A 23053-nucleotide genomic window follows, 5' to 3' on the forward strand; every position below is an offset into this window, starting at 1 on the left:
TGGCAGAAAGCTAACACAAAGCATTGATTCGTATATGCTCATTCCTTTGTTGATGCAGTTAAGTATTTTGCCAGTACGTAGCTTTATAAAATACAAATACAGACACTAAAGCAATATAACTTCAGGCATCTTAGCATGGTATAAGTTGTTACAAACCAGACAGTACAGTGTTCATATAACAACTGTTTTTGTTCTTTCTCCCTTTTCATCCTGACAACATGCAATTAGATATCCAGAGTTATGGAAACACCGACTATGGAACTTTATTTGCAACTAAACTTTAGAACATATTCATACTTGCTTTGGCTTTGTGGAATTAATAACTGAACATTTAAAAAATGCCTACCATGTTTGTGCTATATTTTTTTTAAGACTCAGATTATATTACTTTGTTGTATTATTTCAGCATTGTGTTTTTAACCATGTTCAAAATGTGCCTGGGAATGTACAGGTGGCAAACTTCTCATCTAAGGCTGCAGGAAACCTAGACTAAAAGACCCAATAAACAGTCAGATTCACTTCAGCATAACCATGCTTAGGATCAGGGTACAGTACTCTGTGAAAATCCTCTTAACAGTTCAGAATTATGATTCGGCCACTTGACAACAAATATATACAGAAGTCTTGTATTTTATCTGAAGAGAGATTTGCTTCCCGCCACCCCATAAGGCACTCCCATGTCCACAACTTTACTAATTGTCCGTCTTGTGGGATAACCTGGTTTTAAAAACTGCGTGCACACACCCACACACCATGGACTGAACCTTTTTCTGCCCCACTGTTTAGTTTTGTTGACTATAGTGTCTTTTACATTAGGATATGGGTACTTATAATTGCTTTTTGGGGGGATTTCTAACCTGCCTTTTACCATCTGCTCCCACTTTGTGTACTAAAATCTCACCTATTGTGCAGCCTGGTCTTTTTTTTTCTTTTTCTTTTTGCAAGTTTACTTGGAAGTCTCCTTGGGGTTTCCTCCAAAATGGGATTGCAGTCTTGATTGCCCCATCTCCATGATATACCACCTTTTAAAATGTAAATGTGTCACCCGCTTTGCTGACACCTGTGGTCCTTTGAGGCTCTGGCGCTAGTATTCTTTTGTGTGCTTTTGATAATTGTCAAGGCTTTGTGCCATTCAGAAAACCAGAGGTGCGTTGGACCAGATTAAGTGACACCCATTGTGTTCTCTTAAAAGAGATGAGCTTTTCTGGAACTAAGGAGGTGCCCTTGACAATGGGGGCCATTTGCCAACCCTTGAAGCGCTTTTGCAAGAATGCGCGCCTATCAACACTCGCTATCTCCGACGGATATTAGCTCATCCAGCAGGCCCCGGCCGAAACTTTGGCGACGAGGTGCCCAGAAGCCAAACGGGGAGGAGCACTACCGGTAACTTATCTCCGCAGGAACCTGAGCTCAGGAAGCGTGGCCTCGTCTTCCCGGCTCACCTGTTGCAAGGCGGGAGCGAGATGGCGCAGTCCCCGCGCGCGAGCCAAGTTCCCGAGGGAAAAGGGAGGGCGAGCCAAAAGCTCCCGCCCAGCCTCAACGCAGGTTGCGGCTCAGGGAAGCTGCCCAGTCGCGGCCACTCGGGGGAAGGAAGGAAGGAGGGAGGAGGGCTCGGCTGGCTGGGCGGGAGGCGGCGCTGCCTCCTCGGAAGCGCGTCCGAGAGGAGAGCCAGCCTCAGTGCGCCGCCGGCGAGGCTGCGGCGCGCAGCTACCACGGGACTTGTCCGCCGCCGAACTCCCGCCTGGCGGGTCTCCATGCGGTGGTGGTGGCGGCGGCGGGGACGCCCGGGCCCCCCTGCTGCTGCACGGACGGCGCGCCACGGGGACTAGCAGCATGAGCAGCGGCTACAGCAGCTGGGAAGAGTCCGAGTCGGAGGAGTTCTTCTTCACCGCCCGCACCTCCTTCTTCAGGAGCTGCCCCGCCAAAGCCAAGCCGAGTCTGCAAGTAAGCGAGACCCCCCCGCCCCCAAACTCCCTCCTTTAGCCGGGCGGGAATCCTCCCTGTCCTGAGCAAGAGCGCCTTTGCCCTGGCCTGACCCGCAGCAGGCCGCGCCTTCCCCGGCAGCCCCACGTGCTCTTCCCAGGCGCTCTCTCTGTCCCCGCACCCCGCGCCAAACTTAAGTCCTGTCTCGGCTTTCTGGGGAGCCCCTCGTGGCGCTTCCCCCGCTTCCTCCCCCAAGTTCCAGCGGGATCTGGAGGGTGTCGGGTGCCGCTTCCGGATGATCGCAGAGGGAGCAGAGTCCAGGCAGCCAGAAGCATTGGGGTGGGGGTGGAGGGGCCTCGAGCCCCAAGGTTTCTCTCCGCACCCCCCGAGCCAGGCTTTCGGTCAAACTGCACGTGTGGATTTCAGCCGTTGGGCTAGCTCGAGCAGCGTTGCTCCGACCTTTGGTTATGAAAAGCTTTTTCAGTAGATTAACTTCCTCGTGAGCCAGAACTTCTCCCGGCGGGGAGGGGGGGGGGAGATCTCCCATGATGCGACCGGGAAAAAGAGAAGTCTGATTGCTCATGCGTTATTCCTGAAACCGCATGGTCTTGCAGCCACCACTCTCGTGCAAACCGTTGTAGGATTTCTGGGAAAGCGCATAAATAGGAAAAAATACAGTTCCCTGGGAGGTAACGGATTTTTTGCCTCGTCTTCTCAGCCCTACCCCGGCAATCGTAATCAATAGAATTGTTTTTAACACACTAAGGAAGCCTTAATTGGGTTATAATCTTCCCTTCATAATGATGTGGAGGTTGTCTGTGTCTGCTCCTAAGTGGTTTTCAATATCCAGGGATTTTTAATAGTTAGAAAGTACTGTACAAATAGTTTTGAAAATTGCTGCACTTTATTTCTTTAACACCACATGCATGTGACACAGGTGCCGTAGGTGTATTTAAATGGGAATTTACATGTAAAAGGCCTTTAACTAACCAAAGCATTTAAAAGACTTTTATCCCAAACTCCATGCATGGAGTGTTTACAAATATGATGCTAGCACACTATTCTGAATGTATAGGAAAAATACAGTAGTACTTTTTAAAAAACACATGTCAGTTGTGTGGATCACCTGCATGGGCAAGGGCTTCTCATACGCAGTGTTGCATTTAAATTTGGACATAATAAAATCCATGGTTCTTTTTAGGGTCATCTTGTGCAGGTTATTTTTTTTCTCCTCTGCAAAATAATTTCAAGAATGCATGTCATGATTTAAAATGCAGTGGTGATGATGTGGTATTCTAAATGCTTTGATATTCTGTTAAAAGACATTAATATTTTGCTATTAATTTCTTAAAGCTGCTAAACTAAGCTTAGTTGGCTGTGATCTCGTTAGAACTGCAGGATTGCCCATCTGACTCTCAGGGTTTAGGTTCTGCCAAACTTTGTGTTAAAGTTTTGAAACAGCAGTTTCAGAGAGGATCAGGGTGACAGCAGCGGTTAAGAATTCAGCTAGAATTAATTCCTGGGCTTTATACATCCTAAGGTGTAAGGATAATCTTGTCATGTCAATATGTAGATTGGCTTTGGCTATTCCTAAGTGGTTTTCAATATTTAGGGACTCTTCATAGTTGCTAGGAGATGGCTACAGGCAACATGTTGCAGCATTCCTTATGACGTCAACAGGGCAGTGTTCAGCCTCCACTCCTTGGCACTGATTCAGAAACACAGTCAGTGATTAAAAAGTGGGCAGGAATAGGCAGATAAGGAGTATGAGCAGCACACTGCATTTAAGTTGTATGTGTCATGAGTGTAAGGTAAAGGTAAAGGGACCCCTGACCATTAGGTCCAGTCATGATGACTGACTGGGGTTGCGGCACTCATCTCGCGTTATTGGCCGAGGGAGCCGGCGTACAGCTTTCAGGTCATGTGGCCAGCATAGTGTACATAGTGTTTTATAGAGTAACATAATCAAGAGTGGTCCATCCTCCAAAGTAGCTCACATTCTGAAGTATAAATATGAAGACCACATAAAACAACACAAAATACTAGGAGCAGTAGGAGTCTAAAAGACCTAGGCCACCAAAATGACAGTGAGCTTTTCAGAGTGAGCTATGCTGATATTCTATATACTTTCTTTGGTGCCTGACCTGAGTGATAAGGAGATTAGTGTCCTATCTTTAGTGTTGTACCATATTGAAAGTGCTCTGAGCTCTTGCAAAACTGCTTTATAAATATCTATTAAGCCCTACAGTTAGTATTTGACACAGATTGTTTATGTTGTCAGGAACTGGGGTCTAATAAACTGATTACCTTAGAATCCATGAGCATACATCTCCTTAAATATGTTGAGACCAGTGGAACCGTCTGCATACATGGTTTCCATTCTCTTCTTCCCCATTTTATCCTCACAACTACCCTGTAAGGTAGGTAGGTTAGGCCAGGGGCGAATGAAGGTGTCGTGACATCCAGGGCAGGGCGTCGCTAAGTAGGGCACATGTGTGTGGCATTGCTAAGTACGACGCAGCACCGTATGTAGTGATGCCGCACATGCGCTGTACATAGCGGTTTGCTGGCGGTGCCCCTCCAGCGTCATATGGACGGTGCTGGGATCCTCTGCTCACGGCTGCAGCCATGAACAGAGGATCCTCCACATGCTGCGGCGGCGGCACGATGGCTGCTCACGCCGTCATGAGCCCCCGTGGGGTGCCTTCTTTTCAGCCCCCCCAGACATGGCACCCAGGGCGCACTGTTGTGATGCCACTGGGTTAGGCCTAAGTGACAGTAACTGGTCACCAAGTTCACCCAGTCGCTTCATGGCTGGGTGGGGTTTTGAAACCTGGCTTTCCAGGTCTTAGCCCAACATTTTAACCTCTAAACCACACTATTTCCTAACTCTGATTCTAGAACAAATATTTGAGGGTTGCTGCATTTCTGAAATAATGCTGCAGGGTAGTTGGGAAACCTGTTACCTTGCATTTGAAACTCAGTTCCTGAAAATCTGGAGTGGAGTTTTTGTTGGCTTTTTTAAAAAAGTTTCTTCTATTGATTTCCTCATTTAGAAAGCTGACCGAGTTCTCATGTAACAGTCAAGACTATGGTTGGAATTGCTTGTGTATTGCCTCTCCTTCCTGTTACAGGCTCTGATTCAGTTAGCTACTTTTGCTTTCATAGAAATGATAGGCCGTCTTGCATACAAATCAACAAGCTGTGAATTATGCACCCCTTCCAAACCACAATCCTTGGAGGGGATTGTGGAAACCACAACTTGTGGGTTTGGGTGTAATGGCAAAGGGCTTTCCATGGATTAAAAAAAAAGTGTGTGCAAGGGGAGAAAGAGAGCAGAAGTGTGTAAAGTGCAGAAGTCTGATTGATCCAATGCTGAACTCTGGATTGGCACTTCTGTATTTGTGAAGCAACCCAAAGTACTATGTCATCATCTATGCCCTCATTAGATTGGAAAGCTGCTTACAAAAGCACACACCCTTGCATTTGTTTGGTAACTAGCGTTTATAATTAAAGACTTGATTTGTTCTCACCCGATCAGGTGTATGGCTACTTGATCCATACCTAGTGAGCCAGTCACATAATAGGTCATGTTCAACACATCAGTGTAAAATCTGTTGAAGGGGGGTTGGCAGGGGGCATCTAGGGTGAAATGGAACCTGGTTGTGCTCATGGCTGCCACTGGCAGCAGTGCGCATTGAATCATTCTGAGCATGTTGCCAAGTGAAAAGACCTTTGAGTCAAAATAGGCTCTGAGCTCCTTGCCTACCCAAGTGCAGCAGCAGCAAAATCTCGCCTTGTTTTGAGTACATACAATGAATTGTTTTTGCATTGCTTAAGGTACACAGAAGGCAGGGAGATGTAGGGGCTCATTTGTTCTTAGTTGTTGCTCCTGCAGTTTGCGTGCCTGCATATCCCTTTGGAGAAGGGGACAAGCACATGGGCAATGAGGTCAAAGGAAGCAGCAAATATAAGTCTCTCCACCCATCTGCTAGCAATTTAGCTGTACTTGCAGAGTTGGCACTGCACATTGTTGGCATGTTTCCTTCTGTTTTATTTCCTGAGGCATCTCCCTCTTTCCTTCTCTTGGTCTTCTGAAGTTAAAACAATTTTAGGCAGTTTGAGACTGGTATATTTTCAGATTTGACAAAGAAAAAAAAAAGAGGCTACCTGTGTCTGAGTGTAGGGGTGCCGTCATAATAGCTATGCTCCCATTTCACATGTGTTTGTGCTTTGTGCTTTCAGCATTTCAACATGCTATCCTTTATATACTGCATGGATTCACATTTAATAATATGGTATCCCACAGTTGACGTAACCCAGTGTGCTTATCCAAGTTATGGGCGTTTTTACTAATTGAAATTGTATCTTTGTCCAAGAATTGTGTCAGATTTCCTGGTGTGCACATTTAGTGCGGTATTGCATTGTGTGTAGCCCTTTTGGGAGTTGGTTGCAGTGCAAAAGCTTAAATATTTAAGCATAGCATCTTGGCTCTGCTAAGATATCAGTTCTAACAGGCTGCTAACTCTGATGACAGCAGCTGCTATTCTATAGGCTGTGGGGGAAACAAGAGGTTGGACCTCTCCAGAACTTGTTGGTCTTTCCAGCACAGCGCATGATTTTTATCCAAATCTTTCCAGTCTACCTGGTGGTTGCTACAAGAAATCTGTAACTAACATGCAGTGTATAATATCAACTCTATATGATGTCTAAACAGAACATAAAACTTAACATATATGAACAATGTAAACGACTCTTAGAGGATTCTCTTCAAAACATAAACAATCTGGCAGAAATCTATAAAGTCTCTGATGGTCATGAATTGAAAGAATATAGCAGAAAGTCATTCAATGAAACAAGCTGAAAGGCTTTATTTTATAATGTTCCAGCGCTGCCAAAGTAGTCAACAAGCTGTCGTGGTGTACAGTGTTTCCGGGTATCACCCACTGTTTCGTAAGAACTTCTGCAGCACAGCAATAGGAAGTAGAAGTGTTTCATAAACTGTAAAGAAGGAATGAGACAATGTCCTGTATCTACATAGCAATTTAAAGGTATAATACACAATAATGAAATACAAGTACAAAATACATAACCCATCTATTATGCGAATGAATGCATACTCTAGAACAGCCCTCTACGGGCAAGGCAGCATGCCTCTAAATACCAGTTGCTGGGAATCATGTGTTCTATTTGTGGGCATCTGGTTGGCCATGGTGAGAACAGGATCCTGGACTAGAATAGGCCTTTGGCCTATAACAGGGGTGGCCAACTCCCGAGACACTGTGATCTACCTCATAGAGTTAAAAACTGGCAGTGATCTACCCCCTTTTGGGGGGTTCAGGTCAAAGTTGTTGAGCTTTTTTAAGGAAGGAAAGCCCTGTTTTTGGGGGTGCAGGCCAACACTGTTGAACTTTTTTAGGGGAGCCAAAGTTGTTGAGCCTGTTTGGGGGGAGCCAGTGATCTACCAGTGATCTACCACAGACATCAAGTGATCTACCTGTTGGACGTCCCTGGCCTATAAGATGCAGCAGAGATCTTATGTTCTTAACACCTTGGTTTGCTCAGACAATAAAAATACAATGCCGGTGTCTTTGAAAAGCTGCTAATCAGAGATTTTGGAATTCAGGCATCTGAAGAACTAATCTAAGGTTTCTGCTCCATGTGCAGTTGTTGACTTGGAATAGCTGTACCATATCACAAAACTGCTGTTGAGAATGTCTGAGTTTGCAATGCTGCCTGGGGGCTGGTATTGAGAAACAAAAGCTCCAACACTCTGTATACCTGTACATGCAGAACTAGTTGTGTGACAGTTGGGGATCTTGACTTGGCCTGTGGGAGCAGTAGTAATAATTTCCTTTTTTAAAGTGGAATTATACAAATAATACATTTTAGAGCTGCTGTATGTATGTTATCAGTCAGTTTTAAATGGTTATGCTTGTAGTGCAGGGGGGTGGTTCTGTTCCTAAAAGCTTTTTGTGTGTGTTTGTGTGTGTGTACCCTGAGTTCTGCAGTTCACCATTTTTGTCTACAGAAAGACACTGTGGTACAATTTCGGGTTGGATAAAGCAAACCACATCAAATTAAAAAAAAGAGTCATGTATTGCTATGTGGAAATTTCTGCTTCAAACTTCTGTTTCATTTTTCATAGTAATGTCTCTAATTTGTGTATTGGAAGAACAGGATCTAAAAATAAGATGGCACTTGCCATTATTTGTGATTAAGGATTATGGAAAATACTCTTACTTGAGGCTAAATAGAGAAGGCAAGTTCACTTTCTAAATAAGAAATGAGTGACTCCCATTGGATTAAAGCTGCATAGAAAGAGGTTGCCTTTTTTAAAATGACTACAATAGTCATATGATCTTTAGAGTTAGCAAAGTGGCACATTTTTAGTAGAAGCAGCTAAGTAAATTTTAGGGACAGACTCTTTCATCAGAACTGGAATTTTGTCAGGTTGCTGTTGATCAACATGATTTTTTTTGCATTGGCAAGGTTTTTTAAAAAGTAATTTTTGCTAAAATATAGAATGAGCTCTAGACTGCTGGAATTTTTTTTCAGGAGAATAACTTTGTATGCTTGCTGATGGTAAAGTAACTATCACTAGTGCTCTACTTATTTCCACTCTGAGATATCCACAGTAATTGTTTTAAGCTTGGCAGGATGCTGTTTACATTGCGTTTGATCTTGCAGCACTTTTTCTATGTTTTGATTAAAAATGAATTTTCCTCTATACATAATCCCTTTTCTGATTGTATATCTGCTCTTTCAAAGCTGTGTTCCCTAGTGTGTATTAGAACGTTTGTAATAGTACAACTAAATCTGAAGATGTTTTACTGCTCAAAAATAATGTTATCAATGGAATTGCCCCGTTATCAATAGGCAAGTGCAGTGTTCAAAACTCCCATTGTTCTAGGTGCATTTTGCGATGGGGAATTTCATTAGCACGAGCAGTTTCTGAGCTCTGGGGCAGTACTGCGGCTAAGATTTCAGATTAAAACTGCAGAGTGGAATATGTCGGGCTCCATCCTGGCTTGCAGGCATCTCCACTTGGTCGCAAGTGGTCAATAGCCAGGTGAAAAATGCTCCTGGCGCCTGACTAATTTCAAACACTGGCATGGTCATTGGTCCAAGATGCTTGAAATTGTAGCCTGACACATCTGGTGAGCACCTGGTTGTGGAAGGTTAGTTTAGGGGGTGTTGGTGATGAGACAGATGGATGACATTGTGTTTGGTAATACAGTAGTATAGAACAGGCATAGGCAAGCTCGGCCCTCCAGATGTTTTGGGACTACAACTCCCACCATCCCTAGCTAAGAGGACCAGTGGTCAGGGATGATGGGAGTTGTAGTCCCAAAACATCTGGAGGGCCGAGCTTGCCTATGCCTGGTATAGAACAACCTTCTTGTGTTACCATTGAAGGAGTGAATATGAACTTCTACATGGGTTCTCCCCCCCCACTAGAGATGGATAAACTGAATGTGGAAATTAATTGATGGTCCTTGGAGGTATAAAAAAAGAGTTGTGTGTTATTTTTTTCTGTGTGCTTCTGCCCCAAGACCTTAAAATTCCAACAGCATACTTTTTATTATTATTTATACTTTTATTTCTCAGTATGTACATTATATTTTTGAAGTCACATAATGATTTTGAGGTGCTGTTGAATAATACGAAGTGAGGACACAAGGCTGGATGAATGGAATTCTCAGCTGATGAGCTAAGAATGGTCACACACTTCTGACATGCTCGGAATTGTTTGCTAAAAATGGAACACACTCAAGGTACAAAGTCCAAGATCCATGGCCTGTAGAGAGAAAATGTTGTTAATGCTGTGCTGGAATTTACCACAATTATCAGGTTGAACTCCCTAGTGCATAAGTTTTCACTAGTGGCAATGTATTCAATGGAATGCTAGATCAGGTGGAACACAACTATCTCATCTGGGGCTCAGCCAGCTGAGCTGAGACAAGGCTAAGGCCCCAGGGAGGGACCAGAGAGGGGGTACTTAGGCTGGATGCTAAGCCTAAGTCATGTGACCTGATGACCTGGCATATAACACTACAGTGGTACCTCCAGTTCCGGACGGGATCCATTCCAGAGCACCAGTCGGATCCCGAGGTTTTCGCAACCGGAGGTGCCTGTTCTGTGCATACGCGTGGCGTGGTAGAGCGGTTCTGTGCATGCGCATGTGGCGAAACCCGGAAAAATACTTCCGGGTTTGCCGCTTGTGTATCCCGAAGGATACGTAACCAGAGGTGCGCATAAGTAGAGGTACCACTGTATTTTAAAAGCTAATTTTCTCCCTGCCAGGCTTAGGCAGAGTAGCAGGTGGGGATCTGGCGTAACTTTGCACCAGCTTTTCGTGCATAGGATTGCTACCTAAGTTGCTGATATCTAATTTGATTTTCTTTCTAAAAAAGCAGTAGCACCTATGATTTAAAAATAGTAATAGTGAGAAGACACAAAGCAAATATAATGACTGAAAGAAATTAAAAACTAATCTTTAAAACTCCGCTATGCTTTAAACCAGCATATCTGGATATATTGTTGAGAACTGATCATTTTGATTGGTGGAAGAATATTCTTGTTTTATCAAAGCTTGATAAATGGTTACTGGGTGGTGGGTTGTTTTTTTTTAAAAAAAGACTTCTTTTATTATTCCACTCAGGGCAGAATAGTGTTGTGCTGTTGGGAGCTTTATGGCATTTTTACCTTGAAATCTTAAATTTGTCTTAAAGGATGGGTGGAGCAGCAAATTTCCCTGTGACTGTGATTTCCTGAGCTTACAAACAGGGAAGCCGCTGTTCAAAAAGGAAGAAAGTGTTTGAACCTTGAATTACAAAGTCAACGCACATTATTCCCTGCACTCTTAAGAACAAAGCCACTCTCCCTGTGCTTCCTGATGGCCTCTTTCCGGAGCTAGTAGAATAACTTGTTTATTTACAATCTGATCCAGTGGCTTGTGTCCAAAAAGCAATGTGTGTGCATGCGCATGTGTGGTTTTGTTTTTCTTCCATTGTAGTTCGAAGAGCATCCTTTTTCATTCCAGGTGAGTTAAATGCATCCAATTGCTGCTTAGTTGGCAACGCAGGTTCCATTCCTGCTGGTGCATGTAAATATTATTTAAAGCTGATATTTATCCCCCCCCCAATTTATTTAAAAGTATTTCTAATATTCCCTGCATTGCAAAGGGATCCCAGGATTGGCAGCAAGGCGGGGGTTAAATAATGCAGCCCTTGGGGGGACCCAGACACCACACGGTACCAGAGCAGATACAGGGAGCAGATTACTAGGAATCAGAGGGGAAGTTGATGATCTTGCTTAGAGATGCGTCATGTATCGGTTTTGTAAGCAATATGTGAGTGTGCAGGGTTGGGCGATACCTGGCTTTCAGCGATATATATATTGCCAAGCTTAAACATCTCGATATGCTGACATATCACAATGTCTGAAATAAGGATGGAGCTATGTGGAGGCATTGGCCGGCTTCACGATTTTTCCTGCATTGTGATTTTTTTTCATAGCGCATGTACCCATGATTTGCAATATATGGCCAGGTCAAAAACTATGAAACCAATATCACGATATGGACTTCAAACAAGATACAGTGGTACCTCGGGTTACAGATGCTTCAGGTTACAGACTCTACAAACAAGATACAGTGGTACCTCGGGTTAAGAACTTTGCTTCAGGATGAGAACAGAAATTGCGCGGCAGCGGGAGGCCCCATTAGCTAAAGTGGTACCTCAGGTTAAGAACAGTTTCAGATTAAGAAAGGACCTCCAGAACGCATTAAGTTCTTAACCCTAGGTACCACTGTATCAATATATTACTAGCCCTATTAGTGTGCTATGGAAGGGTGTCTCATTGAATAACATAGAAGAACATCTGGGCCTGCTGCAGTCAGACCGGATCCCCTCTCCTCCCGTGGTGGGAAGGAAAGATGTTGACTATTCTCTTTTGTGAGCATTTGGCTCCTGGTGTACCTTCTGTATTTCATAAATGTTAGCTGCTTTGAGAACTCTGGTAAAACAGCAGGATGTGAATGTACTACCGGTAAGTCAGTAAACATCCTTGTGAAAGTCTCAAGTGTTGTGCTGCACTTCAGCCAATGTGGTTTAGTGGATAGTGTTGGGGGATTCATTGCTTCGTTTGCAGGGGCAGGTCTCTCTCATACACCAGCTACCTTAAAATGTCTGCTACCCTGAATCTTAGTAAAATGTGATGAAAACACTTTCAGAGTTCTAGTCCAGATTCATTCTCTTTCCCAGCAACAAAATACCAACCGGTAAATTATTCATTTACGTTCCAAGTTCCAAAGTTTTCTTCTTCTTTTTACAAATTGACACAAGGTCACATGGGCCTGTATGAAAAGTATATTTCATCAAAACAAAACCCTTTATTCCATTGTAAATGGATGGGTAACCTGCTGTGCCTTTTGCTGTAAATCAAGTGCCAGGAATCTAAATGCTATTCTTGCAGCTTCAAACTTTAAACAACCTACTCTGTTTAGAACTGGGTTGTGTGCCAGCAGTTAAAGCACAACCATATAGGGTATGGCAAAACTTGTGGTTTTGGAGTGAGAGCATGATAAACGTGATCAGTTACTTTAGTATCGCAAGTACATATAAGTCTCTCGTATTCGTACTCTCTCACATACACAGGCATACACAAATAAATTGTGTTATATTTTTGGCTCTTTTTATGGTTTGGTTTTCTGCAGTAGCAGAAACTTGCACGCTAGTTTGCATGAAAGAAGGAGCAATAGCAGCCGACTGGCCTTCCCACAGGGTCACAAAACTAACTTGCACATAAACTGGTTTCGATAACTGATATTTTGTGTGTGTGTGTGTGTTAGGTCCGGGTGATAACTGGTTTTCAACATTGTGATATATCACCAGCTAAACATCGTGAAATACCAATATACCGCGATGTCTGAAATAAGGACGGAGTTTTGTAGAGGCATCAGGCATGGGCTGGCTTCATGGTTTTTCCCGCATTGTGATTTTTGCCGGCACCTGCTCTTGTGTTTTGCTGCTCCCTGCAGGAGGCAGGGGAGAACTAAGCCACCAACGTTAAGAGGGGCTGCAGGAATCGAGAGCATTGGCTGGCTTAATGGGTTTTCCCATGTTTTGATTTTTGTTTGGGGCACGTGCGCTCGCGCACACACACATGCATATGATTTGCAACATATTGCCAGGTTAAAAATCATGAAACCGATATCACAATATGGACTTCAAACCGGTTATGGATGATATAGCGATATATTGCCCAGTCGTAGTGTACGTGAGTGTTGTAATAGAAACATACTGATTGATTTATGCTGTTAGAAGCCACCTTAGCTTTATCCCGTTTTTATCTTCTAAAGATGTCAGGCAAAAGATGGTCAAGGTTGCCAAAAATATGTCCACATCATGATATATAGTGGTGAAAGCTTTGAGAGTATGTTACACCCTTATTTGTCAATTGCTGGATAAGCAGAGCTTTTGATATTCTCAGAATTTCATGTTCCTAATGCTTTTTAGATCAACCTGCTCAGTTGGTTAGAGCCAGGTGCTGATAATGACAAGGTTGCAGGTTTGATCCCCGTATAGGACAGCTGCATATTCCTGCATTGCAGGTGTTTGGACAAGAATATCAGGGGTGGCCAACTCCCAAGAGACTGCGATCCACTCACAGTTAAAGACTGGCAGTGATCTACCCTCTTTTTTCGAGTTCAGGTCAAAGTTGTTGAGCTTGTTTTTTTGGGGGTGCAGGGCAAATACGTTGAGCTTTTTTAGAGGGGCCAAACTTGTTGAGCTTCTCTGGGGGGGAGCCAGTGATCTACCACAGACGACCAGTGATCTACTGGTAGATCACGATCTACCTGTTGGATGTGCTTGGACTACATGATCCTCCACAATTCCATGATTCTTTGATAGGGTCCTGATACACATCCAGCAACTTAAGTAGAAGCTTTCTGTTTGGGGGCGCAATGGCCTAGTAACCATTCCTGGGTATGTTCTGAGTATTTTGATCCTGTGTTAGATACGCCTGATGAGATGACTTTCAAGTGAAGGCAATTAAATAGACGTTTCAGTTCACTAAAGTTGAGAGCTGCAATAATTTCAGGCTATATATGGTGTGTTTGTGCAAATAATGGAGGTGTATTAATAACACCAATTTTCCATATGGGTTGAGAGCAAATGCCCTTTGAAAGATACCCTGCGCTTAAGGAACATATTTGCATTGGACTGTAAAAATCAAGATGCCACTTGGAGAAAGCTGTGTTGGGATAAGAACTTATTTTTTTACAACAAGGTTAAAAACTAACCAATGGAAATCTAGTAAGGGCTAAGCTGCCCCCCCCAAATGTAAATAGTAGCTCTTCACATTGTTTTTTGGTTATTTGTTAGCCATGGTCAAATTGCGGTGAGGAAAAGATACCCTTCCTCATTTAAGGATTACCGTAATCTTCATTTCAAGAATGGTTCAGTTGGGGTGCTTGTCTGTTAAAGGTCTCGCCCCCCCCCCCCCTGGTCCTTGAGAATCATTTTTTTAACATCTTCAGTTTGTGTCCAAGGAACTTGGGGGCATTGTACTCTCACACAAAGTTTGAGCAGGTTTGCTCACCCTGTGAGCTTTATAGCTAAATGGGGATTAGAACTGGGCATTAGGAATTCTGTCTCTTCTTCTCCCTGCCCCCCCAATTTCCAGTTACTTCTGTACCACATTAGCTCTCTGCATAACAGTTGTCATCCAACAATAAATGATTCAAAGTACCGTAAATCAGTCACTACATGCTCAAACTCTGCATAGCTTTGGAGAGACGTATCATGAAATAAGATTCCTCAGCAATAAAAATTTTTTGCATGCAAATAGTGGACAAGTGAACACAATTGCATTTGGGCATGCTTTGTTTCAAAGTGGTTCTCTTAAATGCACCACTTTTGCTGGTGCTTTGTATTCTGCAATGTGAATATTGCAGTACGTTGATTTCAGATTTCTTTGGATGAGACAGAAGAGTCTCCCCTTACCATTTCTGCATCTTGTCCAAAGCCCATAAATTCATTTTCTAGTCTGGTAGGGAGTCACACACAACATGGAAACAAGATGATTAGATATGTGAGTGACTTGTTCTTCCACTCTCTGGGTAGGAATCCATTTGGCATTCATGGGCTTGTGATTCATTTGGATGCCTTCCTTTTAACCGACTAGCAAGGGATGCATATTTTGCTGATTTCTCTCTGCAGGAAATCCCAGGAGCTGATTTTCAGGGATGCTAGGGAATTCAGGGGAGAGAGGGAATCTGCAGAACGCCTGCTACATGGTCCTTTTGTGAGCATAAGGGCATCAATCCGATTCCACATGCTGCCTGCTCCTAAGCCATTCATTGAAAGTTAAGATTGATTCCACTATATACATTGGTAGTGTGTGGAATGTGACAGTCGCATCCACACAAGACCTTCAAAGCGCTACTATACCACTTTAAGAGCCATGGACAATTTTGGGAACTGTAGTCTACTGATCTCATAGAGCTACAAATCCCAGCACCCATCAGAAACTACCACTTCCAGCAATTCTCTATGACTCTTACAGCGACACAATAGTGCTTTAAATGCATGGTGGATATGTGACCTAATTTGGAACACATACATTTACATTAAAACTTTTGTACATCGGCTCTCATTTTTAAAACCTCTAGTTCTGTAGCTAGAAATGCTCAATAAATATTAAGTAGTACCAGTAGTGTATATATATGTTTGGTATCTTTAAAACCGTCAAATCTCTTTTGCTTTAGGATGTTCAGAAAGAGCGAGAAGCTCACAATTATCTCACCAAAGAAGCAATCAAGGAAAAAGTCCAGACATACAATTCAGATGTCACTGACAAGCTAAAGATGACATTGGTAAGACTTTGTGTAAAGTTTTTTGTTTTAGTTTTAGTTTTGGTAGTTTAAAGGGGTGTGTGGTGGCAACATCAAATCACCACTGTATGCTTTGAGTATATGGACTTGGACAAAATATACTTATTATAATATTACTTACTTCATTTTTCCCCACATTCTATGTATTTGTACTTAAAATATTCCTAAACACTAAATAGCAGAGAGGAAAATGAAAACAAGCAAATTCAGCATATGCCTTAGTTAAATCCAGGAGTGTCATGGGACTACCTTTTGAAGGATCTTCAAAAGTTCCAGTTGGTTTAGTATGCAGGAGCAAGGATGCTAGTGGGTACTTGCCCTTGGAATCATGTGACACCTGTTCTGCAAGAGCTGCACATTGCCAGTTGGTTTCTGGGCACAAGTCGGTGTTTTGAAAATTAACCATTTAAAGCCCTACAACAGGGGCAGAGACTGGGAACTGGCTGGCAGGCCAAATCCTGAGCTTTTGACAGGCTCTAACAATCAAGCCATACTTGAGAGCAAACTCTGCTTTGTGTAAGGATCGGTAGTGCAGCAGATCTCAGCAGGCCTTGCTGTAGGCCCAAGTCAGCTGATTGGCATTCACGGCAAGCTCACCCGCAGAGGAAGATCTTTTGTATTGCCAGCTTGAATTCGAAGGAAGAATCTGGGGTGTGCTTCTAATTTGTCTTCATTTTTGCTGTGGCTTGAAATTCCCCTGTGCTTGACATCATAGATGCTATCAAGCATAGGAAAGATGTTTGTGCTTTGCCTCTCTCCAAGAACTGGTGGACCTAATTTGATCTACGGCCTGGCAGTTTCCTCACTTTTGCCCTAAAAGGCCTGGGCCCAGGTTACCTAAAGAGCACACTGCCTTAACATCAGCTGGAGGGGCCTTTCTCTACATTTCATCTATGATGGAAGAAAATTTGAGTGTGACTTTCAGTGGTCGCACTCCATTTTCTATCCGCTTGCCCCACAAAACCTGGCTGACTCCCTTTCTTGCTGGCTAGTAAAGACTTTGAAAGAAATTATATGCCAGACTTTTGCCATACGTGGCAGGATGGCAGATAAGTCTCCCCCAGCCCCTCTGAGTTGGTTTTCGTGTTATTGTAGAATAATAGAATCATAGAATTGGAGGGGACCCTGAGGATTATCCAGCCCCACTCCTCGCAGTTCAGGAATATACAGCTGTCCCACACAGGGATCAAACTTGCAACTTTGGGATTATCAGCACCATGCTCTAGCCAACCGAGCTATGTCTGCATCTGCTTGTGTTGTGTTGGGGTTTTTATGTTGATTTTGTTGCGACATTGTGATGTTTAAGCATTAGAAAAGGGGGCGGGGAGCAAAAAAATGGATGTACGGAAATGTATCTGAGCCTTGAGCTTCTGGTTATTTTGAAAGAACTAATCCTATCGTTTTTGTGTGTATTCTAGCACTCCAGCGGAGTATACACCGGCTTCATCAAAGTTCAGATGGAACTGTGCAGACCCATCACGGTACGGGCTCCAGTGAATCCCGGGAAGCATGTCAACAACAACTCGGAGACAGCTTTCAGCTTGCCTAATGGCTACACAAATACCCTTCACATCAGCAGCACTAACACTGTTCGTGAGGTTATTGAAGCTTTGCTCAAGAAGTTCATGGTGGCTGATAACCCTGCCAAGTTTGCGCTTTATAAACGTTGTCACAAGGAAGATCAAGGTATGCTTGTAAATCTTCTGAATGATCAGGGTGGGTGAGTGAGAAAGAAAGAGGTTCTGCTTCATGTAGTCACTCTGTACTCTTAAGACTTGGAGAGTAGGGTAGGGCTCCTCGGATCGAAGTCCCATCTAGCAGGTTTTCAACCATTTTGGGTCCACGGCTCCCTTGACCAAGTACATTCTTTCTGCGGCACCCCTGTGGGGCTCAGGAGCCCAGTTATGTCACCCCCTTCCTGCAGAGCCAGCAGCCCCTCACCCCTTTTTGAACACCCTCCCTCGTGGAGTGTTCCCTCAGCCTTGTCTCCTCTTCCCTCTCCTTCAGAGTCCTCTGGGCAGCTGCAGCTGCCGCCCCTGGTCTCTGAGCTGCCCCTCCCCTGCCCCACAGGGGGCTGGGAAGCACCCCCTGGCCAGCCCTAGAAGTACCATTCACCTCTAAAACTTGTAGCCAGGGCTGCTGCAACAAACAGCTGTGCAAGTGTTTGGGAGGCAGAGATGAGAGAAGGCAACAGAGGGAGGGAGGGAGGGAAGGAAAGAGGGACAGAGTTGCCTTTGGCACCCCTGACCAACGTTCAAGGCACCCTAGGGGGTCATGGCACAGTGGTTGAAAACCATTGCCATATGGTGATATCAGTTTCATAATTTCTGACCTCCCAATATATTGTGAATCCATGTGTGTGTGTGTGTGCGCGCTATGCAAAAATCACAATGTGGGAAACCCCATGAAGCCAGCCCATGCCTGATGCATCTACAAAACTCTATCCTTATTTCAGACATTGTGATATATCAGTTTATCACAATGTTTAGCTGGTGATATATCACAAGGTTGAAAATCAGATATCACTAGATAACAAAGCGCTAGAGTGTGTTGGCAAATACTTAGAATTATTCAGCTTGATGGATTTTACTGCAGAGGGCTGTAGTACATAATAAGTCACAGCAAAAATGTGAGTGCTTTCTACTAAGGCAAAATCATCATTGGATAACCCATAGATTCCCTCCAAACACTGTTTAGATCCAGCCACATTGCACTACTATATAGGCCGACCTGTTTACATCTAAATACTAGGCCTACTAAACACAACATGCTCTTGCATCATGTTTTGAAAATACGGTACCATCTTTCTGTTTAGATGGTGTATGAATTGAAAATATTGAAATTGTCTAATAAAATCGCATACATTTGCTACAAGACTCTTAAACAAGCAAGCAAGGGAGCCATAAACCAGAACCATAAAAGCTAAAGAACTGAGTGCTAGTTTAAGTCAGCCTTTCTTATCTTCCTTCTGAAACTGCATAAATGTTCTTGTTTTTGAAAAAAGGCTCTGGAAAAGGTTCTCTCTACCCTTGCTGTTGGGCCACCACTGAGAAGGCTATCTTCTCTGAATGCTAAATTGCTTCACGTGCCAAACAGAAGGAGCAATATTTCATTCCAGTGCTTAGGAATGTTCATCTGGCAAGTGGTCCCTTAGAAATACTTGAGTTTGGGCTGTAAAATAAAGTGGGTTTTTTTTTTTTTTTTACCACCACAAGTTGCAGGAAACTGCCATTCACAGTAATGATAACTTGAGGAAAACTCTGCTAATGAACTGCTCACTTCTGATGTAACAGATCCTCCCTCCTGATTGCGTATACACTTGTCAGTTTTGTGTGTTCTGAATATGTTAAGTTTGGGTATTTTGCTTAGTGTGTAGTTTTTTTGCTTTAGCAGTTGTCATTGTTGCTGTGCCTCATGTAATGAACTTTGCTCATAATTTTAAGTTTGTGCAGCAACATTTGAGGGGGGGTCTTTTGTATGTGTATTGATCTAGTTATAGTCCTAGTTCAGCAGAAATTCTGTATGCATATTTACTTTCCCCACCTTTTAATCTCACACTTTTTTCAGTGTATATGTGCAAGCTCTCAGAAATTGAACATCCCCTTTATTTACGGTTGGTGGCAGGCCCAAGGACAGACATGCTGAGTTTTGTTCTGCGTGAGCATGAAACTGGAGAGTTTTTGGTAAGTTGGCACCTGTCTTTATAGCATCAAATAGCTTGGAGGGGTTCTTGAGGGTTTTCAAGTCCAACTTTTCCATTGCCAGGATTTTGGGCTATTTCCCAACTGATGTTTGTCAAGTGTACTACTCTCAGGCTCTTTTGTAGACCAGAGAAGGACCTGTTTTGATACCAGTTAAAATCCAGCCTGTAATTTTAAGATTTTTTAAAAATCATCTACATGCTTTTCCCTCCACAGTGGGAAGCCTTTAGTGTTCCTGAACTACAGAACTTCTTGCGTATACTGGACAAGGAAGAAGATGAGCAGCTGCAAATCTTACAGAGACGCTATGCAGCATACAAAGACAAACTTGAAGAAGCCCTTGGTGGAGTCTGGAAACCAGGTTAAAATGGGGCCAAAGAACACTCAGGAAAAATACAAATTACCAAATACTGCATAGCATGCCAACCCCCAGAGCAAGAGCAAGACTACCTGTCTCATTAAAACATATGACCTTTTTTTTGTTACCATAGAGGTGGTTCTGTAAATTTGACATACTTTTACATCTTGCAGGTAGCAGCAAAGGGAATTTGCAATATTTGCAGACCTGTGTTGTGTGCATACTTCACGAGTCTTTTCAAGATTGCATCATGCCAACTGTGATTGTATGATGAATCTTTTTTTCAAAGACCCCGTGAAACACGAGACATTATGTGCTTTAATTATAATTTGTAGCTTTTAAAATTTAAAGGGGTGTACAAGTTAGTTTTTATTATAAATCTCAGCTCAGTTTAGGATAAGGATAGCACACTATTTGATACCAAAATTGATTTTTGCACTACCTTTCTTCAGATATTTTTGAAATACGTATTACTTTTTATTTGTAGAAGGGATGAACAATTGTGTTCCAATGGTATGCAGAAGGTGTTGAAGTATTCTGAGCTGGAGAAGATAGAGGGGAAGTAGAAAAGAAGGTAACGAGAGGAGAGAAGTGAGGATGTTGGAACTTGAGAAAAGTTGGTTAGTGTGTTGTAAAGGCGGTTGAGTGTTTATACTTAGTGTTACTGAAATTAATATATTCAGATGCTATTATTGAGAGAGAATTTACTAAATATAGTAAAAGTTGAATTGCATAGAGGCTGTGTGCGACCAGCAACACACTTTAGTCACAATCTCGCATGTGCTGTTAAAATACAGTCAGATTCTTGGTTGAGGTTTTCATGAGTAAAAACAGCATTTAAAGAATTAATGCACAACTGTTGCAATGCTGAAAGATGCAGTTGCATTGAAGTCAGCACAAAACTTTGTACCTTTGCGTAGAAAGAGGCAAAATAGTGCCATTCTCCTGGTTTTATTTAAAAACCCAAGGAAAAAAAAGAAAATCCTTCTGAATTAAGTAGGCTAGGAGGGAAAGTAGCTTTGCGCTGTGAGCAACTTGAGCTATCTGTGGTTTGGTTTCTGTGTTTAAACTATACAAGTTTGGAAAAACTGGCTAGGATTCTGTATGCTGCTGAACCATGTTAAATAATTGGAAGAGGAAGAATTTAGCGTTTTGACTGTAACTGTATTTTTTTCTAGAACTATTTTTATCTAAAGTACGTAAGGTGTAAATGTAATCAAAGGAATGGGTGTGCAATTCAAACCTTTATATAAATGTATCAAAAGACTTTCAAGTTTATATCTGTGGCCACCCAGGGGAAAAAAAGATATTGGTTTGGAGTAACTTTAATTTATATAATTTAAGGAATCGTGAGCAGCAGCCATTCCCCCTCCCTTTGAATATTTGGGCATTCATTTTGAAATTTGAGTAATATATGCCAGTTGCTGACACCTGGTGGGGATTATATGCAACTCCAAGACATATGTTCTCTTGGAAAAGTGTGCCTTTTTTTAAAAAAAAACTTAGGCTGCTTATTCCCCTCAAAATATTGAGGTTTGAGGGAGAGGTTCTGATCTCAGACTTGCCAAGACAATCTTGATATATTAAATGGTTAGCAATAACTTAAAAGTAGAATTAGGCTATCAATCAAAGGCATATCTTGTTGGAGTTTTATTATTATTATTTCATGTGTAATACTGTAGTGCTTTGTATGTGTCTTACTGTTTTTACCGGAGACCTAATCAAGAGTCACATAGGGTAGTGGGTGCAGGTTATGCGTTAACATCAGTTTTGGAATTATTTTTCAACAAAGGCTATGTGTCACATTATCGGAAAGGTTTAGGTGTTAACTGCTCCTATGTGCCAGCCACCCAGAAGCCTTTGCCCTTTGTTGAGGGAAGTGTCAACATTTTAATGCTTCTTATAGCACAAATGTTGGCCAGTCGTGTGCAAGGGTATATACCCCACCAGGGATACACCGCTAACTGGCAGAGAGTGTACACTTTGCGCAAGGCGGCGCAATCCTCTTAGCAAGAGGCATCAAACATGGCTTCTGCATAAAGCATTGTCACAGAAAGATATTTTTCACTAGAGCAGAGCTGAAAGTTAATCACTGAGCCCTTTCTGGTAAAATTAGGGGTGCAGAGGGTAGCGCCACACCGCAAAAAAAAGGTGGTGACTCCCCATCACTTCTTCCTCTAACAGGAACTGTCTTGAAGCCAGATCGGAGTGATGGCAGGAGGGCCCTGCTTCCTGCTTGCACTCTGGTTGTCTTCCTGGGTTAAGAAGTCAGTGGAGTAAGGGAAGAAAGCTCCATGTCCCACCCCCATTTTGGCCTCTAAATGGACACCATCAGAGCTAGGGAGCAGTATATCCAGTATGCAGTGGCAAGTCCTTTGGAAGAAATGCCATCGGCAGGGAGAGTGAACATGCTGCTGGCAAGTCGGGAGAAAACGTCACCCTTGTTTGCGTTCGTATTCTCATGTGCACAGTTCCAAAATGGCTGCCCAACTCGGACGTGGTAAACTGGGGAAGGGGAGTGCATTTCGGCGTAGCTCTTTGTTCATGCCTTGCATCTGGGAGCATCTGAATTCTAAAACTTGCCCTAGGATTCATTTAATTCTATCGAAACTCATAAAACGTTGATGTTTGGAATTTTAATATTAATCAGGTTGCTCGAAATTTAAATACTGTATTTCAGTCTAGAAATGACAATCTACAAGTATGTGAATCTTAATTATTATTTTTACTTGAACTTTGTGTTTTCCTTATCCCTACATCTTCTCTTGGTGTGTTTTATGAACTGCAGGAACAACAAAATTTCTAGTCCAAGCAGTCTCAAGCTGAAAACACACTGGTTACTACAGGTGTTTTGTTTTGCTTTTTTTAAAACCCCAAAGCTTCAAAGAATAGGTCAACATTGATCCAAAGGTAGGGGTTTTTGGGGTAGGCTTAAATTTTGTTTTCTTATCAGGTTCTTAATCTGTCAAAGATGCATTGCAAACTGTTATGTTTTGACTTTGGTAGTAGCTGACTGGAGGGTGATGTGGAAAACACTGAAAAAAGTTTTCTTTCTTTTAAAAAACAAAGCTGTACTATTTATTTTTTAATAGGGAAGCCTTAATGATTCCCTTTGAAGTTGTTATAGCAAGTTGTAATTCCATCATTAAAGCTGAAGTTCACACCGAT

The 23053-nt window shown here is 42.7% G+C and overlaps 1 protein-coding gene across 1 annotated transcript; it reads left to right on the forward strand.

Annotated features, from left to right (window-relative positions):
• The first annotated feature begins 1691 nt into the window (after window positions 1-1691).
• Window positions 1692-23052, forward strand: RASSF3 (Ras association domain family member 3). The gene is made up of 5 exons (XM_035126655.3): window positions 1692-1944; window positions 15701-15808; window positions 17245-17512; window positions 19394-19509; window positions 19744-23052. Exons 1-5 carry the CDS (start codon window positions 1834-1836, stop codon window positions 19891-19893), a joined length of 753 nt encoding a protein of 250 aa, XP_034982546.1. The 5' UTR covers window positions 1692-1833; the 3' UTR covers window positions 19894-23052.
• The last annotated feature ends 1 nt before the right edge of the window (window position 23053 follows it).

Source organism: Zootoca vivipara, chromosome 9 (genome assembly GCF_965207765.1).
Source record: "Zootoca vivipara chromosome 9, rZooViv2.hap1.1, whole genome shotgun sequence".
Lineage (NCBI taxonomy): Eukaryota > Metazoa > Chordata > Lepidosauria > Squamata > Lacertidae > Zootoca > Zootoca vivipara.

Coding starts and splice junctions, on each gene's coding strand:
- RASSF3 (XM_035126655.3), top strand. CDS start 1,834: ATGAGCAGCGGCTACAGCAGCTGGGAAGAGTCCGAGTCGGAGGAGTTC. Junction 1,945..15,700: donor AAGCCAAGCCGAGTCTGCAA/GTAAGCGAGACC, acceptor CTTTTGCTTTAG/GATGTTCAGAAAGAGCGAGA. Junction 17,513..19,393: donor TTGTCACAAGGAAGATCAAG/GTATGCTTGTAA, acceptor CACTTTTTTCAG/TGTATATGTGCAAGCTCTCA.